This window comes from Pipistrellus kuhlii, unplaced genomic scaffold (genome assembly GCF_014108245.1).
Source record: "Pipistrellus kuhlii isolate mPipKuh1 unplaced genomic scaffold, mPipKuh1.p scaffold_m20_p_7, whole genome shotgun sequence".
NCBI classification, from domain to species: Eukaryota; Metazoa; Chordata; class Mammalia; order Chiroptera; family Vespertilionidae; genus Pipistrellus; species Pipistrellus kuhlii.
In genome coordinates this window covers 63,301,472-63,322,897 of record NW_023425573.1, presented here as the reverse complement: position 1 = coordinate 63,322,897, position 21,426 = coordinate 63,301,472, and the positions used below count along the sequence as shown (strand labels likewise).

The 21,426-nt window shown below is 35.6% G+C and overlaps 1 protein-coding gene across 1 annotated transcript in view; it reads right to left on the bottom strand.

Moving 5' to 3' along the window:
- Nucleotides 1–21,426, bottom strand: part of LRP1B (LDL receptor related protein 1B) — a 1,573,107-nt gene that overhangs the window by 47,829 nt on the left and 1,503,852 nt on the right. The window contains exon 84 of the mRNA XM_036421500.2: nucleotides 16,180–16,341. Coding sequence (XP_036277393.2) covers nucleotides 16,180–16,341 — 162 coding nt within the window. The remainder of the gene's footprint in view (nucleotides 1–16,179; nucleotides 16,342–21,426) is intronic.

The following is a 21,426-nucleotide window of genomic DNA, read 5'->3' as shown; positions in this document are numbered from 1 at the left end:
GCAATTCACATTGTAATAGTTCGTGAAGTGTGAAATTTATTTAAAGAGAAGAAAACCAAACTAAAATAATATTACCGAAACAGGAGCTGGAGATACTCAGTAAAAATAACTGGGAACATGAAGATTCTTTAATTGGTAATATAGAATGGTTGTATGGGGGAGACTAAATTATACAATTACATGTATGTACATCAATTGTTTCACTTCAGGAAATTTTGGCCTGGCATTAAAATAAAAAGTTCTGTAAATTGGCTTTAAGATTAATTAAAATATATATGGCTTTAAGATTAATAATTTAAACAAGCCTTTGGTAATTTAGTACCACACACACACACTCACACACACACACCAGTAAATTAACAGTAGGATTGATTACTTTCACAAAAAAGACTAGGTGAATTCCACAGTGCATATCCCTCAGCATCCCAGAACTGAACTCCAATGTCTGCTCAATTCACACTTCATTCACAGTTATCTGGTCCTATGCCAGGAGCAACAGGCCTGTGAATTCTGCTAATATTCTTCCTTCATGTGGTGTATGGCTGCTTTTATGTATGTATGAAATGTAGAAAAATTTTCAAGACAGTATTTTATAAACTTTTGATGAATACTTATATCAGGGAGACATAATAAGAAAAAGAAATAAGCAAAACCTTGGTCAGAGTATGTGGGACTTGGAGGTTAAATTTAGTCCTTCTTCTGTCTCATGGTGTCATCTCATGTGACTTGACTTATGTCTCTAAGACACCCTTTGGCCATCTTTGAACAGAACCTGTATTGCTGAACATGCTTAAGAGTATGTCATGACTCCCTCCTCATTCACCCACCTCTCTAATGGCCTTTATTATCACAGTGAACCAAAGTCTGCTTTTAGTGGAAACTAAAAGGGTGCATATGTATGTGTGTGTGTGTGTGCGCGTGATGCCTGTAATATTTCCAATAATAAAGATAAATAAATAAATATATATATAAACACAACAAAAGAATAAGTGAGACTAACTGTAGAAAATAAACTTATTTTTTTAATACTTCATACATATGTTCAGCAAAATAATCTAGAAAGTAATTTTGAATATCTTTAGTGTTCTCTTTCCTCTATGTGTCTCTAAAACTGAACGTACCTCTGATTACCTAGATATCTGAGGGTCTAACTGCCAGTCAGAATGTCTAAGGGCCCTGCAGCAGCCAGAGCACAGGCCCAGCAGAGCTGGCCTGATGCCCCCTGGACCTGCAATGTCTGAGCACGGGAACTCAAACTGGACCCCACACCTCACCCATACCTCATGTGGCACTCTCAGCCTCCCTCTCCAGGCACTGTCATTGATTACACACTGGATTCTCTTTCCTGAAGGGAATATCTAACAATCTATGTGATCTACTCATTATTATGCAGAATCAAATAATGAGACCTAGAACAATGAGACTAAGTTAACAGGCAAGGTATCACAAAGTAACACAAGCCTGAAGGGTCACCAATTCTCTGGTATCTATTTGGAAATTTTTCTGGAAAAGTTCTAATATTCTTAAATATGTTAATAAGAGGGATTGTGGCCATTCCTTGTCTAGAGCTAGTTTTTATCTATCTTGGAGTATGAGGCAAAAGAGATATAACAACTTTTGTGCATTTACTTAGACTTTTATGATTATTCTTGAAGGCTTATATAAGAAAACATAATCATTTAAGAAATGTTAGAATTTATTCTTTTTTACATTCCTCAAATGTTTTATACGACTTTAGGTATTTTTATAATTAAACTTATTGTATAGTCCTAAATATATCTTCCAATTTCAGAACTGAGTTGAATAAAGTAGAAAAATATTTAATTCAGGTGCTAATTAAATATTCACTAGGGAAAGAAATGTGTGCAAATCTGTGCCTACAGCTGATAAATTTTTATCAGGAAAGCATGTCTAAGAAAATTAGCATTTTCTAATTTATTACTAAAAATAGAAATATATCTCAAATATTTCTGTAGAGAAAACTGAAAAAAAATTAAAGAAACAAAATTAATTCTGAGCAAACTGTGCCATTTCTGAGTATCCAGGTAGAAGGAAAATGTAGACATAAGGGGTGAGATTTAAAAAGATCAGCCTTTAAATTTTTAACACACTGCTATTTCAAAATTAATATTAAAAATGATGGCATCAATAATTTTAGTCAAAAAGCACCTTATAAAACTATCATGGCAACATTTTTTGAAAGATCAGGGAAACCTGTATAACATTTGCTTATAAATAATATTCTAAGTTGAGTATTTGTCATTTTTAAAGCAATCAGTTGTAAAAGTTTTTAACAAGTAATGATTTATAATGTGGTAGTCATTTGAGATTTGTAAACAAACAAAATGACAGCTAAATATGGCTTATGGCTTATCATATGGGGCTAACTGAAAACCAGATAAGTGAATAAGCATATGATCCTATCTAATAAAAGAGTACTATGCAAATTGACCATCACTCCAACACACAAGATGGCTGCTTCCATGTGGTCAAAGATGGCTCCTCCCATGTGGACACAAAATGGCCACCACAAGATTGCCAGAAGGGAAAGGCAGTTGGGAGGGACAAGGCCTCCAAGGAAGGACAGTTGTGGGTGATCAGGCCAGCAGGGGAGGGCAGTTGGAAGGGATCAGGCCTGTAGGGTAGGACAGTTTGGGGTGACCAGGCCTGCAGGGGAGAGTTGTTAGGGGTGATCAGGCCTGCAGGTAAGGGCACTAAGGGGCAATCAAGGTGGCAGGGGAACAGTTAGGCATCAATCAGGCTGGCAGGGGAGTGGTTAAGTGGTGATGAGGCTGGTAGGCAGAAGCGGTTAGGGGCATTCAGGAAGGCAGGCAGGAGAGCAGTTGGGAGTCAGCAGTCCTGGATTGTGAGAAGGATGTTTAACTGCCCATTTAACTGCCCATTAGGATCAGGTCTTAACGGGCAGTTGAACATCCCTAGAGGGGTCCCAGATTGGAGAGGGTGCAGACTGGGCTGAGGGATACCCCTCCCCCATCCCATGATGAATTTCACGCACCAGCCCTCTAGTGACAAAAATAAAATGAGAATGAAGCATGGACATAGAGGTCTCTGACCATAAACAAGTCATTTACCATATTTAGGCCCCCGTTTCTCTATCAAAACATTGACTATGTGTTAAAAACAATTAATTTTAGCCAATAAAGTTACTAATGGCAACTATATTAAAGTCACTATTGTGTTAATAATGTCTTCAAAGTGCCTTTAATAGAACTGTCAAGGCTAACAGATTTTAGGTAATAAAATGAAACTAATCTTTTTAAAAGACAAATCAGAGCACAAAGTAATAATTCATTTTTAGAAAAAATGGATTTTTATAAAGATATGAGAGGTGAAAAATACTGGATAGGAGGTAATCATGGAAAAGATCATCTCAGATAAGATTATCATGAAGAAAGTTATTGTCATCATGTTGTAGCCTAACTAATGGGCAGGGAATGCTCCACTTCATTATATTGGAATAATATGAGGCCATCTTAGACAAATCCATATAGATCCTCTGCACATAACCCCCTTTCATCTCTCTTTCTCTCTTCCCCTCCCCTCCCCTCCTTCCATCTTTTTTTCCTTCTTCAAGATTACTCCAAAACTAAATGTTAAGGTAATGATTTCGACATACTTAGATGTACTTCAAGTTTTTCTTCAAGGTGATGATACCTTGTAAAACATATAATATATATGCATCTCTCTATAACAATATGTTGCAGACTAGTCAAATGTAAAAGTTTCCTTTTACTCAGAGATATAGGAATAAGACAGATTTTTGACATAAAATTATAAGCTTTTCACTTTGCTAAGATTTTTTCAATAATACAAAGGTTACAAAGAATAAACTTAATTTTATTATTTGTTAGTAGCATTTAATATTTATCATGACTAGAAGTTTGCATTAAATTACTATAATTACTATAATTAATTAATTACTATAATAAAATATTTAACCCATTAGTTTTACTTAGGAACATTTTCTTTGAAAAAAAAAAATAAAAAACAGTCCTTGTAAACTGTTTCAACCTTATGGTGATGAGATTAAGTCAATATTCTTTTATTCACAATGGATACACAAAGATTCTGCAGGAAAATTTTGGTATAGTAACCAATGTGCTTTTGTTTCTGTAACCTTTAATCCTTCTCTTCATTCAAGCAGTAGATAGGTTATTACCTTATCCTGCTTTATTTTCAGTCATCTAATTTCTCATCACCTGATATCTAACATGTTTGTTTATTATTTATAAACTAGAGGCCTAGTGCACAAAATTTGTGCACATGTTGGATGGTGGGGGGTGTCCCTCAGCCTAGCCTGCACCCTCTCCAATCTGGGACCCCTTGAGGGATGTCCAACTGCCAAATTAGGCCAAACTCTGTAGTTTGGAGTTAATTTGCATACTCACTATTGATTGGCTGGTTGGTGTGGTTGGTGGCATGGCTTATGGGTGTAGTGGAGTGATGGTAAATTTGTATATTACTCTTTTATTACATAGGATACTTTAAGGTACCATAAGAGCAGTTGTGTTTTATTCATGACTAAATTCCAAGCCACAGTGGCTGGACATATAAGATGCTCTGTTAATATTTGTTGAATTAATGACTGAGCACTGCCCCTAGTAAAGCAGAGCACTTACCAAGGCAGAGAACAGGAGTCATGCTATTGACGTTTTAATTGTAGAACCGAAATGCAGTTATAAATTTATGTGAAAATGAGATCAATCTAGGCTACTTTTTACCCATTTCTGAAACAACCTGAATTTTGCCAGGATGTGTATATTCAGATGGGGAGAGGAAAGTAGGAGATAGAAGATGTAAATAAGATGGATGCCTATAAGTCTAGATAAAAGAGCCTTTGGACATCTGGTGCCTGCATGGAATAGACTCTCAGTTACTGGATCAATGAACCAACTACCAGACCCCCGAAAGTGTCATGTGAAGAAAAGATGCGACTTGTTAAATTCCCAGAAATTGGGAATTACATTGATTTAACATAAACTTTTCAACTTCTAATAGGTTTAAGTTTATAGGCATAGCCTAACCTGTGCATGAAATTAAACCTATTCAAGATACTATTTTCTTCTATGGCCTGATCTACTTACATTCAGACTCAATATATTGATAGAATTCCATTCTAAACTCATGGATCATTTCAGAAATTATTTTTTAAATATATTTTATTGATTTCAGAGAAGAAGAGAGGGAGAGAGTGATAGAAAAATTAATGATGAGAAAGAATCATTGATTGGCTGCTTTCTGCATGCCCCCTAATAGGGTCGAGCCCATAACCCAAGCATATGCCCTTGACCAGAATCGATCCCAAGACCCTTCACTGGGCCAGCCCGGGCCAGCCCAGGCCAGAAGTGTATATTTCTATATATATGATCTATATATTACATTGTGTGCTCACTACTCAAAGTCAAATGATCTTTTGTCAATACACCTTTGGCCCCATTTATCTTTTACCTCCAATCCCCTTCCCTTTGGTAACAACCATAAGATTATCTGTGTCTATGGGTTTCAGTGTTATATCCCACATATGAATGTAATCATATGATTTTTAGCTTTTCCTGATGTGATTTTCTATTTCTCAGGGCGCTATACTTAAGTTGTATTTAATTTTTTATATAAATAGGTAATAATAAATAGGTATTTCTCCTAATAGTTCATTTTCATAATTAACCATCTATGTTATGACATATTATTGGCTATCTTCTTTTTAGTAAGCATTCTCTCTTTTTAGCCTTACTTTATTTGTTGGGAAACAATGGATTTTTAAAATATGCTTATTTATTTAAATTACACTTATTGTTATATATTTGCATTCTGAGAATGCAACTGACCAAATAAATATAACTATGAATGCATTGTTTGATTTAAGCAAAGATCTGTTCTTTATTTGTTGGGTTACATGACCATAAAGTAAATTATAAATATAATCTATACTTAACCATAGGATAAATTATACATATAATTCCCTCCTATCTTTGGTCTTTTGCTATGAGACTTAGAATCTATTAGTTTAAGATATGACAACTGTTTTTATTACCTTTAGAGCTGATGATGACATACTGACTCTCTTGCCATTTTCAACAATAATCAAGATAAATACAAAATATTTTCTAGTCAAATATGCACTACCAAAAGAGGTTCTATTTTTTCATCAAACAGAAAAATAAGTTTTACTAATTAAATATTTAACAGTTAAACATGAAAGTTAGCTGAAACCGGTTTGGCTCAGTGGATAGAGCATCGGCCTGTGGACTGAAAAGTCCCGGGTTTGATTCTGGTCAAGGATATGTGCCTTGGTTGCAAGGATCTCCCCAGTAGGGGATATGCAAGAGGCACCTGACCGATGATTCTCTCCCATTGATGTTTCTAACTCTCTGTACCTCTCTTCCTCTCTGTAAAAAAAACCACAAAAAACAATAAAATATATTTTAAAAAAAACTCATGGTTATCATATCTAGATATATAAAAGGTTAAGTGACTGATGGGCTGACTGGCTGGTACATATGACAAGCACTGGCAATCTAAAAATAAATGTTGACTCATGCATGCATGATATTTGTCCCCATCTCACACTGGCCTCCCATTTAAATTAATTCAAAGGCAGTTTCCCATGATTCTAGCGTTTGTGATGACTATTAATAAATCATAAGGACATCTATATAGAGTAGGGATAGTCCTATCCAAGCCCGTTTTTGTATATTGTCAGTTATATGTTGCTTTCTTTCGAGTTTGAAGAGCGTGTAATGTTAAAGTTGTAAATACTTCATCATAAGGGATATTAGTCAAGCACTCTGAAAGTGTTTTTACTCTTAATTTAAGAGTAACTTTAAAACACAGTTCTTTATTCAGATTTGGATAATATGGTATATAAGGAGATATTAGAATAAGTTTAATCAATTTATCAGTCATTGGTTTTATCAATGTTTGTTTGGTATCATGTTTTTGTTGTTTTTATATTGTGTCTTTGTTGGATAATATGGTATATAGGGAGATATTAGAATAAGTTTAATCAATTTATCAGTCATTGGTTTTATCAATGTTTGTTTTGTATCATGTCTTTGTTGTTATATGATATAACAACAAATTTATTAATGACTTTATGTATTATTTTCATATATACTTTACTAGTTTTCTTTCATCTAGCCCTGCTATTATAGAGAAAGTGCGATTAGCAATATTAAAATATTTCTTCTAATTAATTTGCTCTCAATGTGCACAAATCCATGCACTGGGCCACTAGTTAACTATAAGATAGGAAACTTATTTTCTTTCATTTGAAGCATTTGAAGATTCCTAACTCATGGCATTTTTTTCAAAACATGTCAATTGACATTCCAAATCTGAATAAAGAACTGTTTTAAAATTACTCTTAAATTTACATTTAAATCATTTCTCTCAAAAATAATGTTGGCAGAAGCATTTAAGTAGAAACAATTTGCTTGGTTTGAGGTAAGCCTCAAGTAAATATTTTTGTTTAATCTGTGTGTATGTCTTTGCATAATTTATGTACTATATTGTTTTCAAATATCCAATTCTTAGATAATTATTTATGAACCCATTTAATTTACTTAACACCAAACACAGCAGAATTACAATCATGGATGGCTTCTATTCATGCCAACCCTTGCTTTTTATTTATTTGTCTTTCCTGAGGGCTTGCAACTGGGCCTGCTCAGTTTAATACAAATCCTGCTTTAGGCACTTGCTAACCATGACTTGTATGACAGGTTATTTTCTGCCTTCAATTAACCAATTTTCAAACTGTCTTTTTTTTGTATATTCACTTTTCCCTAAGTTGGAAAAGGAAGGCTAAATAACCATTGGTAGTGCTAATGTGGCATAAAAGTAGATCAGACCATCCAACCTCACGATAATTTATGGTAAAGCACTGTTTCAAGATTATTGTGAGACTGGGTTATCACAAAATCAAGTGAAGGTGGAATTTTCTTTTTAAAAGTTGCTGCTACAATACCAGCAAGAATAATAAAACTTTTTTAAAGGTTTTTTTTTTAAGTAATACTTACTGCATTATTAATTAATTAATTAATTAATTAAAAACATAATTACTAAAATTCCAAGTATAAGCTGCATTACAGAGATAGAAGTTCATCCATATTTAACTTTGTAAATATATTATTGAAACTTGAAACTTAATAGTGTGAAATATAATGTTGTGCTAAACAGAATGGAATAAAATCCATTTCTGATCTTCGACAGCTCTTTTCTCATTGATCTCTAAGTTATAGCTTTGACTGACTTCTAATTGTAAAATATATGCTATTTGTTTTGTTTTATTCACTAAAAGTTATGTAGGCAAGTGTTTTCAAAGAGTTTTTATATTGATGTGTCCCCCAATACCAAGAATAATAAATGATATCCATAAGTGTTTAATATATACATATATATCTCAACTGAATAAATCAATAATTAGTATATGTATTTTGAATCACATATGACAAACTATCTTTTTGAAGGTTTTACTTAAGTTTTCAATAAATTCTATTTTATACTAGAGACTCGATGCATGAAATTCATGGAAGAGCAGGCCTTCCTTCCCCTGGCTGCCAACACTGGCTTCCCTCTGGCATCTGGGACCCGGGCTTCCTTTCCCTGGCCGCTGGCAGGCACTTTGGATCAGGCTTCCCTCACAGTCCAGGACATCCAGAAAGAAATCCGCTCAAATTAACATATTATGTTTTTATTATTAGAGATAAGCACACTTTTTCTAAATCTTTTGCCTGGTTATTTTTGTTTTCTTTCAAAACAGATATACAGTAAAAATAGATTTTTAATAATTCTATTTTTACTACTAGATCAAATTATCTTCAACAATATTTTCATAATTCTGAAAATGTCCTCTCAATAACCTAAAATTAAATGATAAAATTATTACATTATCTTACCCTTAGGTCACCATTCTATATCATGGTCATGTGTATTTATTTTTCTTCACACTCATCAATTCAAACTCAATTCTATTTTTACACTATTGTTTTTTCAAACTGAAAACACAAGAACAAAGTTTTTCATGGAGTGTGGAACTCAATGAACTATTAAGTAAAGATGGCCTTGCCTTTTGAGGGAGATCTTGTCAGAGCACAGAAAAAATAATGGCCTCGCAGGCTAAAAACAGGATTCTTCGACTTGGTTAACATTCACTCAAGTACTTAATACCATCTACTAAGTTCAGGCATTGAGTTAACTCCCAAGATGGATGAGATATGCAAAGCACCATGCCTGTTTCATATTCTAGTAAGACAGAGAGTCAAGAACATGAATGATGATATTAATACAGTGTGAAAGTGAATGTCTTAGGACAAAGGGAAGTTATGAAGAAAAAGTGGGGGCATTAGCAAACAGGAAGAATTTCATGTGTAAAGAGCAAGAGGTATAAACAGTTAAAGGGGGTACATGTTAGAAACAATGAATGGTTTGTTTCCAAGGTTGGAAGAAAGAGCACATAGAAAAGAGCACATGTGTTGTAGTAATCCAGGTGAGATGAAGAGTCTACATGAATGTAGTGCTTATCATCTCGCCAAGAGAAAAAGATTTGGGAGACACTCAGTACCTAAACTCCAAATGCTTTATCACTCTAGGTGTTGTGAGTGTTCTAAGATCTTCAATACTTGAATACTTAAGAAATAACTAGTCCTGAGTAATTTAACTTTTTTTTTTAATGTCAGAGTATTTTCTTAGGGTTTTAGCTTAGTTCTAATTGGCCCTCACACTAACAGTAGCACTGAAATGATTCCATTTTATATTTCTTTCATTATTAAAGTCATTGAGCCTCTTCTATTTAAGCCTAATGGAGGCTTAATCGGCTCAAGTTTAAAATTCTTATTAACAACTATTTTCAATGGAATAGGAATTTGCAACAACCAGGTTGAGTTAGTATGCCAATTGAGCTGTGAATATTATCCTAATGTGTCTAAAATGATGGAGTAGAAGGGGCAGACATATATATTTTTTCTATACTATGTATGACCTCCATGCCCTCTTTCACCTCTACTACCTGCATCACAACACTGTTGTTCATGTACATGATTTCTCTTTTTCCTTTTTTGTTCCTCTACTCCCAATACCTCTCACTTGTACACACACACACACACACACACACATACACACACACACACACACATACACACACACATACACACACACACACACACACACACACACACACACCAGAGCTGTCTGACTGCTCTCTATCTGGTAGTCTGTCTCTATTTTGCTTTGTAGTTCAGTTCATTCATTAAATTCTACATATGAGTGATATCCTATGGTATTTGTCTTTATCTGACTGGCTTATTTAACTTAGCATAATGCTCTCCAGGTCTATCCATTAAAAAATAATAAAATATACTAGGAGAAGCCTACTTTGGGTTTCAGACTCACAAGGCTATAAATTATGACCTATTATGTTCTCTAACTTGGCAGATAGGAAGAAGGGCTTAATCTTATTTCTTGCCACTTGTAAAGTTGTACTGATAATACTAATTTCACAGGGTTGTATGAGCATTTGTTAAAACATCATGTATCAAATAAAATGATGTGTAACAGCACATATCTCTGTTCCAATACATTATACATATTCAGTGATTATTATTTCCCTTTCCAGACCTCCCCTGGGAAAATCTAATAGAAACAGAAAAGATAAATTTCAAAAGATTTCCCTTCTGGGTCTTTGCAAATGTTCTTCCACCCCTTTCTCTTCCTTCTCTTCACCTGTTTAGCTTCTACTTCCTTCTGGTCTTAGCTTGGATTTCCCATCCTTCAAGAAGTTGTTCTAATAGTTGTTCTGAATTCTATGTTCTTTCCTGGGTACCTGTCTCCTCTGTGTTTTATGAAACTGTCACATAATAACTTGTTTCATCTTCAGAATCACACAAAAGGCTGCAAACCCTTTGAGGGAAGGAAATCTTTCTCACACCACTGCTTCCTCATGTTTAACCTAGTGATAGGCGTATTGCAAACACCAAAATATGTTCACTCACTGGCTGACTAATGGAATAAAATTGCTTTGGAAGTCAAATGGTAAAAATAATCCAACACATTATTATGATAGGCTCACATCTATATTTGATAACTTTTATAAGTTACATGCTAGAGTATGATTCTAATACAAGTTGCAACAATTACATTTGGATTACTGTCACATAGTCCTAATTTATAAACTTGAGATACTACTTAATGTCTACACTTATTGGAACTGATGAGTCTAAGCCATGCAGGTACATTTCTAGTAAACGCAATTCTAATGGAAAGTATAATGGTTCCCCAAGCAGGTCACTAGAGGACTTTGAAAATATCAATGACTGAACAGATTGCCGTTTGATTTGAATATCTGGCTCTTAGACACAGATTGAATTGGTCCTCATTGTCCCTTTCTCCTTAATGTCATTATTATTTAATTACAAATAACCCTAGGTATTGTTGACCTCAAAGTTAACTTCCAGATTTAAATTAAGATGCCATGCTTTAAAAAAAATGCATACTGAGAATCCTTGCTCCTATACAGCATGAAATGAAGTTATATTTGCTCTTGAACAACTTAGAGAATGCTTAATTTTACTGTTGCCATTATTTATCTCTGTCTCTCCTCCCTGGGAGCTGCTGTTAAAATTAATTTGCATTTCAGCCCTCTAGATTTTATATTGCCATTAGGGCTGCGAAATGTTTTTACTCAGCACAACTAAGAACTGATGTTTTACCTCCCACTAATGGACCTTTAATTAGGCACTGTAATGAACCATCCTGTCAGCCCTTCATTTATAGAGAGAAGGTTTTGTATGTGTAAGATACAATTCTGACAGAATACCAGATCCATTGAATCTTGCCAGCTCACATGTAATAGATCCTAAATTTATTATGCTTTTGTCAGCTCTTGGATTTATCATTTAATGACACTGTCCACAGACATATTTTGCTGCCAAAGAATAGCATCACAATATTTCAGGTATGTTTGTTGACATCTTGATCAACAACTCCTGGGGTCCAATTCTGACTATAATATCACTACTTTGGGATCTTGAGCAAGTTATTTAACCTCTGTCTAAGGATTAATTGGTTAATTTTAATAAGTGCTTAGAGTGAAAGGGGAAGTGCTATGGCTGCTAATAATGATAATAAAATTATAATGTAGGCTTTTCCAATGCATTAAGCTACTTCAGACTGTGATTCTGTTAAGTTGCCAAGTAAATATAAGTGGGTGAATTTATTCTTTTTTAAGAATTCACACTGCTGTGATGACGACCTTGTAGTATTTTTAAAACTTGATTTAAAAAATCCGGATTGTTGTATCCTGATTACGTACAGTTTTTGTATATTGAATAGACTATTCTTTTATTATCTCATATTTAAACAACCTTCATTTGTTTATTTATGATTATTTTTTCTCATTTGCTTATCTGACAAATGCCACTTCTGAGTGTCGTCTCAAGGAAGTCTTCTTAGACAAGTCAGAATGACACAAATCACAATAATACCAGGTAAAAGTGAATAGAGCCAGAAAGAGGCAAAGAACCAGTGACTTTAAAATTAAGAAGGGAAAGAGATTAATTCAAACTGCGGGCTAATGTGAGCAACTTGTAAAAGGAAATGGTGTTTAAGCTGGAAAGATAGATATAGATAGGGTTGGGCATAGAGGGATGAAGGTTAGTAGGAATCCAAAGAAAATGCATTTCAGAGGAAGAGAATGGCATGAGAAAGTCATTCAAGGAAGTTTACATATAAAATACTATGATCAATGTGGTTTTATTAGAATAAAAAAGAGGATGCAAAGATAGTTTGGATATTAATGGCCATTTGCATTATTCAGGATAGTAGTTGGTACTCACCCCATTCAGGACTGTGAGAATAATGGAGCAAGAAAGAAAACTAAACAAAGCTGTGAGTAGTAAATGGAAGTTGTGTTTGAATACTATGAGAGGAGAGATGAGAGAGCCATGAGGACTGAGCAACATGTGAGTGGGGTTCCATGCACATAAATTGACTGTATTTGTCAAATCATCTCAGATGGCTTGTGATGCATATAACTTAAGAGGTAAGTTGGGTAAGCAACATGAAAAAGGGCATTGGCTTGGGGTAGTAGCATCTATATATGCCAAGAAGGGTCTGTCCTAATATGTAGAGAATGTACACAGAGAAAAGGAAAGACCAATTTTGAACTGAAGTTACCTCTTTCTTGCTCAAGTAGCCCCCTGTTGGAACATCAGCTACAAAATATTTAATACTATGACTTATTCTCTAATAAGGTCCATGCATATATTGGTAACTTGATTCTTTACTGTTCTGTATACTTTCTACAATGACAAGAGACCTAGGCCAGTCTCAGTGAAGTCCTCAATGATATCAAATGATACAGAGACCACAATGTTAAATAACATTTAAGGGTGTGGGCCCTGGAAGTGGATTGTTTGGGTTTGAATCCTAGCTTTCCCAGTTACTAACACTGTCATCTGCAGGAGGCCCTTTATACTTCTTCAGTTGCCTCCTCTGTAAAACGCGAACAAAGGCAATACCGTGTTGGTTAGCTAAATTAAATGAATTAATCAAATTAATGCAAAAAAAAGAAGAAGTAATTGCAAGAGTTCCTGGATATAGAAAGATCTCAGTAAATGTGATTGAGATGAAAAATCATGTATTTTATATATATACATATATATATATATATATGTATATATATAAAATACATGATGTATATATATATATATGTATATATGTGTGTGTGTATATATATATATATATATATATATATATATATATATATATGTGTGTGTGTGTGTGTGTGTGTGTGTGTGTGTGTCCGCTCTTTTGAAAATACAGAGGGTGCAGAGAAAATGCATAGAGATCAGTCAGTAATAAACCAGATAAGAGATGCTAGTAGCTTCAATGATGGTAGTTAGAATAGAAGTGTTCAAATTTGGGATGTATTTTAAAGGTAAAAGTGAGAAAGAAGGTGGAGCATAAAAGAAAGAGAAAAGTAAAATATGACTCAAAGATTTTTGAACTTGAGTGTTTCACTTTATAGACGTAAGATAAACTATGGTAGAGGAGTTTTGGGGTGAGAATATCAGGTTAATTTATAAATGAGTTAAGTTATCAAATAGAAATTTAAGTAGAAAAATCTGCTACTCAAAAGCTAGGTTTAGTTAGATACATAAATTTGGAACTATTTATATTTGGATGGTATAAAAGGCTATGTAATTAGTAGAAATTATCCAGGCAGTGGGTCTCAATCTTGATCACATATATAAAACATCTGGCAGCCTATCAGAGTGAGTATGCAAATTAACCCAACAAAGATGGGTGTTAACTTGCATATGTGGAGGGAGGGAGGAGTGAAGACTGAAGACAGCATAGAACAAAGAGGGAGGGAAAGTGGAAAGCAAGGCCACTGCTGAAGGGAAAGGACTGGCAGCGATTGCAGGGCGGGAGGAGGCGCACGGTGGTGGTACACGCGGCCACGGAGGAGGCAGTGGCGGGAGGCAGCAGGGGCAGTGGGTGAGGTGGGTCGGGTGGGTGGGGCATGTAGCAGCGGTGGTGGCAGGCATGGTGGATCAGGATCGGGCGTGCAGGGTGAGGCACACAGTGCTGGTGGCAGCACACAAGGCCACAGAGGTGGTGGCGGAGGGTGCAGTGGGGCGAGCGGGATGGGCGGGGTGCACCCCGCCCGTCCCACCCACCCCACCCCACCCCACCCAACACTGTCTGCTGCAGTGGAAGAGGTGGGGGGCGGGAGAGGTGGCAGTGGTGGGAGGGAAGCCCGCAGGAAGTGTTGCAGGAATATTCCTGCAACAGGTGCTTAATCTATAATAATAAAAGGATAATCTGCTAATTAGACTAAACATCCTTCTGGAGGAAGCCAGGGCTGGAGAGAAGCAGCCTGGGTCCCAGGTGCCTGCCAGTGGCCAGAGAGGAGCCAGTGCCAGCAGCCAGGGGAAGGCAGGCCTACACTTGCACGAATTTCTATGCATCAGGTCTCTAGTTTTAGAGTAAAAAGAAATATGAAGGCAGAGTCACAAGTAACACCAATATTTAAAAGTCAAGGAGAGAAGGAGAAATTAGCAAAAAGCCCTGTAAAAAAGCAGCTAGTAAAACTAGCATGAAATTAAGAGATCAGTAAAAATAAAGACAAGCAAATAAGGTGTTTGAAGGAGGAAGTGATTAAGGTAAAATAGTAATTGAAAATGACTGCTGGGTATAAAAACACGAATAATAGGGAAATAAATTAGTTAACTTGACTTTGATAAAAGTTGTTTCAGCAGAACAGTGAAGATAAAAGCCGATAGAGATAGAGTCAAAAGAAAAATAGAGGAATTGGAGAGTATAACAACTTTTAAAAACAATGTTACTATTAAAAAATGAGTAAGTAGAAAGGTAAGTGGTCAGAGGTAAGGTTTTTAAAGGGGGAAAAAGCTAGCTAAAAAGGGAAACACTGATAGAGCAGGAGGAAGGAGGGGCAGTGGTCAGAGATGTATTAGCTACAGGTAAATAGTGTGAGTGAGCAGTGTAGCATTGACCTAGCGCGGGTTCCTCTCCTTAAGAAGACAGGCAGTGTGTGGTGGGATAGAATAAAGTAGGGTGAGGGGTGCGGAGGTGGGAACTTGTGGCAGTTCTCTTTAGACAGCTGTCTTCAGCTGAGAGTAAAGTTGGGGAGCAGGTACTACAGGTTTGAGGAGAAAAGAGAGAATATGACAGACATTAAGGAGTCAATTGATTAGTGAAATACACTAAGAAGCCACAGTAAGTGTCCATTTGAGATTAGTGATAAAAAACTCAACTAAGACCAGTGTGTATGACTATGTGTTTTTCTTCAGTTGCATTTAGCAACGGGGCACCAGTTCAGGAAAGAGGAAACACTGGACTTAACCATGTTATGAATTTCCAGAAAAACAACAAAGAAGGGAAGAGGGAAGAAGGGAGTGGAGGAGGATACAAGGGAAGGCTTATAATGAATCTAAGCTGGAGCAGGAAGAGACATAGACTCTTTAAGAGGAAGATAAAGAACAATGTAAAGAATGATTGGAGTTGAGGTGACTCGGGGCTGAAACTGAAAAAATGGGGCGGCTGCAACTGAGATAATGTAGAAAATACAGACCAGGTCACAAGGAAGCTTCTTCATGTGACCATGAAGGTGTGCTGCCCGGCGCAGCTCCCACTTACAGTCCTGACACCTGTCCCCCGTGTGCTCTGGCGGGCAGTGGCAGTAAGGCTGGTTCCCGGCGGTCACACTGCAGGTCCCTTCGTTCTGACAAAAGTCCTCACAGACCGTCTTGCCACAGTTTGGTCCAGTGAACCCCAGGGCACAGCGGCAGGTAGGTCTCCCTATTGGAAAAAGGCGATGAAAAGGACATTACTGAACTGAAATGGTTCATTTTCATGGAGTCTTCACCACATAGGAATCAGAAAGCCAGACTTCTGGTCAAAGTTAGTCTCTTACTTAAACATGTGACTTGAGGCAGAAATGGGACCTCTTTGGGTCTCAGTTTCCCACTATTCCCATGATGCCTAGATTCAATGATAACTCAGGTTCACATCTGGCAAAATTAGCAGAGCTCATTTTATACATAATTATATATACATAGAAATATTTTATGCTTTAAAAGTGCTTTCATAATTCTTGGTATGACTCTTTCTTGGCCCATTTTTGCCTTTCCAATTATGATTTCTCTACTCATGTGGTAATGCAGATTGTATTGGCCATTAGAAGATAAAGTAGAGAAAATTATATTTCCCCGTGTTTAATCATGTACCAACTATTGTTGGATCTAGATAAAATAGAAGTCACATTTATTATAAAATATTTCAATAAACTTAAAGTGTACATATCTTATATACTAATATTTATGAATATTATTTTATTTAAATATACATACTGTGTTTAGATATAAGCACTAACACAGTTCTATTTTATTTCATTTTGATATTTTTCTTCATAGTAAGGACTGTCACTTCTAGTTCTGGTAAGATGATTTAGAAGTCTAATGTTAACAGTACACAATAGCAAATCTGATGGATCATCTTTGGATATTTTTCTTTATTTGCTCTGTGGGAACTAACATGAGAGCTGAACAATCCTTTAAGGTGTTTTGAACATAACAGTTAACTGCTATATCAGGAATGAGTCTCTCTAACTGCCTGGACTGTCATGAACGGAGTAGAAAATTGAGTGCAGAACTAGCTCTGTAGATGTGGTGAACAAAACAAAACTAAATGAATGGCTATCATTTGTAAGGGGGAAAAATGAGGTTTAGAAATTGTACAAATATAAAATAATAACATCAAATAGCATAAGAAAGAAATTCAGTTATAGATCTCAATGAACTAGAACTCAAAAATGACAGAGTTGCTAACATCAGAGAATATCCAACACTCTTCTTTCACTTTTGTGGAAATAAAGCATAGTTAGAATGGCCAGAAAAATGCATGAGTGTAATGCTTAAGGCTTGAGGTATGAAAGTGATATGTTTTCTTTATTGCCACAGATTCTATATTCTACAATGAAGGACCATTCTATGTTTCTACTTTTTTTTTTTTTTAAGCATTCTTAGGTGAATAAAATGTCTCCAAATAAAATCTACCAGCATTTCCAAGAAAAGTAAGAAACTGAAGTTTCACAATTTACTTACTTAATTTACTTTGAAAGGGCTCCTCACACTTAAATATGCTAGAAGCTATTGCATCTTGATGAAGAAAATTATATACATTTTTATGTTAAGTAGTATTATTTTAAATTATTTATAAATGGTATTAGTCTAGGGTTTAGATAAGTGCCTATTAATATGTTGATAAACAAGATACATTTATATATAGTAAAAGCTGATTAACCGTGCATTTTTCATTACCAGAAAATGGCTTTAAAACTTATAAAGATTTTTATTATAATGATAGTGAATTTTCTAGTTGTTGATTACATACCTAGAAAATATCCTCACTTAAACAAAAAAATGGGTGAAACATAAAGACACAAACAATAGAATAAATGTTGGTAGGGAGATAAAGAAAATGGTTTATTTATTGATTAAGGTGTTACATAGTATCCTTATCCCCCCTTTGCTCCCCCTCCACCCTCTCCCCTCATTCCCTCACCCTCGTGGTGTCTGTGTCCATTGGCTATGCTTGTGCACATGCATGCAAGCCCTTTGGTTATTATTGGAACACAGTTACCAGGGAAAATAAAAACCATGAACAAAAGAAGGGATACCTCTAGTGTTTCCCAAAAGGTGGTACGCATACCCACAGGGGTACGGGAAGAGTTTGATGGGGATACTCATTGCACCAGAGTTTGGTGGGGATATGCACTGCACCGTGCTTAGCTGCCCCTAATTCTACATTTTCTTGAGTACGAGGGCTACTCAGCATTACGAAAATTATAGAAGGGGTACACATATGTCAAAAGTTTGGGAAACACTGAATTCTACAAGAACCATTGTATGACTTACAGAGAAATGAAAAATACAAACAAGAACACAAATACACAGGAGTTAATTGTGAAACACAGTACAGAAAATACAGAAGAAATTGATTGATTAGAACAACTAGAAGAAGTGTATACAGAGAACTGAAACCACTAGATTTAAATTTTTTCTATATTACTTTCCAGGTTATTATTCCTTGTTTTTTATAGTTAGGAGTAAAAAAAAAAGTGAAATGATTGAAGTTAGAAATAAACAAACATAGCCCAAGACTAAGGCGCTTGCAAACCCCTCAATCCCCTCCACTCAGAGACCCAACACCTTGCTTTCATCTCATCTACAGCTGTTTGGAAAGTAAGGAAGAGTGGCCAGGTTGTCCCCGAGCTGGCATATGCCTACATCATTTTGAGTCTGGCTGAATTATTAAATTAAAAGGATCCCATTCCTCTTCCTTTGCAGAGAGATTTATTTTTGACAAGTAGAAATCTCTTCATATTCAGGGGGATGTTCTCTAACTAGAGAGAAACTGGGTGATGATACAGCCCATCTTTTGTTTGCTAATGAGTAGTGGACCATCTGCTGCAGAATGGTGTCATGGGTTCCATTTAGTTTTTTCAAGACACTCTCTGGGCACACCCTAACAAGGGGCACAGAGTTCACTGAGAAAGGTTTCTAGGTATTTATTGATTTGTCTTTGACATTTGAAAAGGAAACAGCACAGTTACAATGACTAAGGCACAGTCAGGAGCAGAGCACTGACAGCCTACAAGGGTAGCACAATCAGGAAGAGCACCGATTGACCCAAGGAAGGAGGCCAGGAACCATTTGCTAGCTCTAATAGTCTAGTTTCTATAGCATTTTCAGCTCAGACTGAGGCGTGTAGGTTGTCTGACTGTCAGTGTTTATAAACTATATGTGCCAATTACTGGTTGTGTGACCATGGGCAAATTTAACCCTCTGCTTATTTCCTTGTCTGTAAAAAGTGGGTAGTAACGGCACCCACCTCATGTGTTATTATGTAAAATTACATAGAATAAGTGAGACAATATATGCAACATATTTTAACTGTTATGCATATGGAAAGCACTGTTACATTTTTAGATATGATTATTCTTATTTTACTGAATGACATTCACCATTTATAGGCATGACTGACTGTGTCTACAAAGGTACTATAACAGTCTAGGGAAATCATTCTGAAAATGTTCTTAAGTTACACATTTTATGCCATTATTTATTTAAGATAAAATTAAATTTTAAATTTGTTTGCATAGTAGTGATGGGGTAGAGCAGAAATTCTCCATTAACTTTATACTCAGACTGCAACATTTCAAACTTTGAAGGATAGTTCCTTTTTTACCTTCTAAATATGCTTAAAAAAATGTTATCACTGAAAGAAAAAAAATGTGAAAATAAGATTACCAGGTTTAAAAACAAACTAGTTGATATATCACAATAAAACAATATACTTTGTCAAAAAAATAAAATAAGTAAATATGCTTAATCCTACTCACACAATACACACCTAATAAAAAAGCACACCTAATATTTGTCATGTGCTTCTCCTGTACAACTCCAAATTTTGGTACATCCTTAAATGTTTTCAGAAGAAATCTACACTCACTGCTTATAATCCTACCAACACATGACCAAACAACAACAACAACAACACACCAAGAACAAACAAAGAAAAAAGGTCATAAAGTTATATTCCAATTCCTCACAGGGTTTACTGTTTTAATTTTTTTAAATATACAAAATAATGTGTCTTAATACATTACTTCTTTTTGTTTTCTCAATAGATAGGTCAGATTTTTCAAGATGTATGTATTGCTCAAGTAAGTTAATTTTCATTCCCTGGTGGTAAGAAAGGTCTAGAGCCCTAACCAGTTTGGCTCAGTGGATAGAGCGTCAGCCTGCGGACTGGGAGAAAAAGAGAGAGAGACAGTGATGAGTTGCTGCCTGTATAGACCTGACTAGGGATCAAACCCATGACCTTTTGATGTACATGATGATTCTCCAACCAACTGAGCCACACCAACCAGGGCATACCACCACTGAGGATTAGTGAAAATGAGAATCTTTTCATATTTCTATTGGTTCTCTGTATGTCATCTTTTGAGAAATGTCTATTTAGGTCCTCTGCCCATTTTTTAATTTGATTATTTGATGTTTTATGGTGTTTAGTTGTATTGGATTTTAAATAAAATTTAGATATTAATCCCATATTGCACATATCATTGGTGAATATATTCTTCCATTCAGTAATCTGTCTTTTTGTTGTTAATGGTTTCCTTTGTTGTATGCTATCTTAAGTTTGCAAATTTGTGCTTTCAACTGAATATTTTATTGGATTCTTATAAAGCAAGTAGGATGAAATACTCAGCTTTTAGCACTCCCTAAACATAAATAATATCAATGTTAAGAAAGTTAGGACATCAAACTTAACTTAAATTAGAAACACTGATTTACTTGAAAAAGAAAATTTAGTCCTCATCTAGAATGTCTCACCTTCCACATTTTGTCATTTAACTGGTTTCTTTGTCACAGTATTTGTTGAAAAGTGAGTTCCACAGTGGAGCTTTGATCTGATGCAGGTTCAATTTTTTTTGACAAGACTACTTCATACATGGTGCTATAAACTTCCTATTATATTAGAGGTTTGCTAACTGTATAGCTCATGGACCAAAACCAGCTGTGTGTTTTGGTAACTAAACTTTCATTGGCCCACAGTCACCCATTTATGTCTATGACGGCTTTCCCACTACACCTACAAGATCACATGGCCCACAAAGCCCACGGTGTTTACTATCTATCTTTTTATGGAAAAGTTTGCCAACCCTGGGGCTATGGCATATTTGTTACTGTTAATCAATAGGTTCAGGGGAGTCAGTCTGCTCCCTGTTTTAAAATGCCCCTTCTTTCTCAAGTAAATCGGTGCACAGAAAAGGGAGTGGAAGGTGCCCTTAAGGGGGAAAATTAATGTGAATCCTGT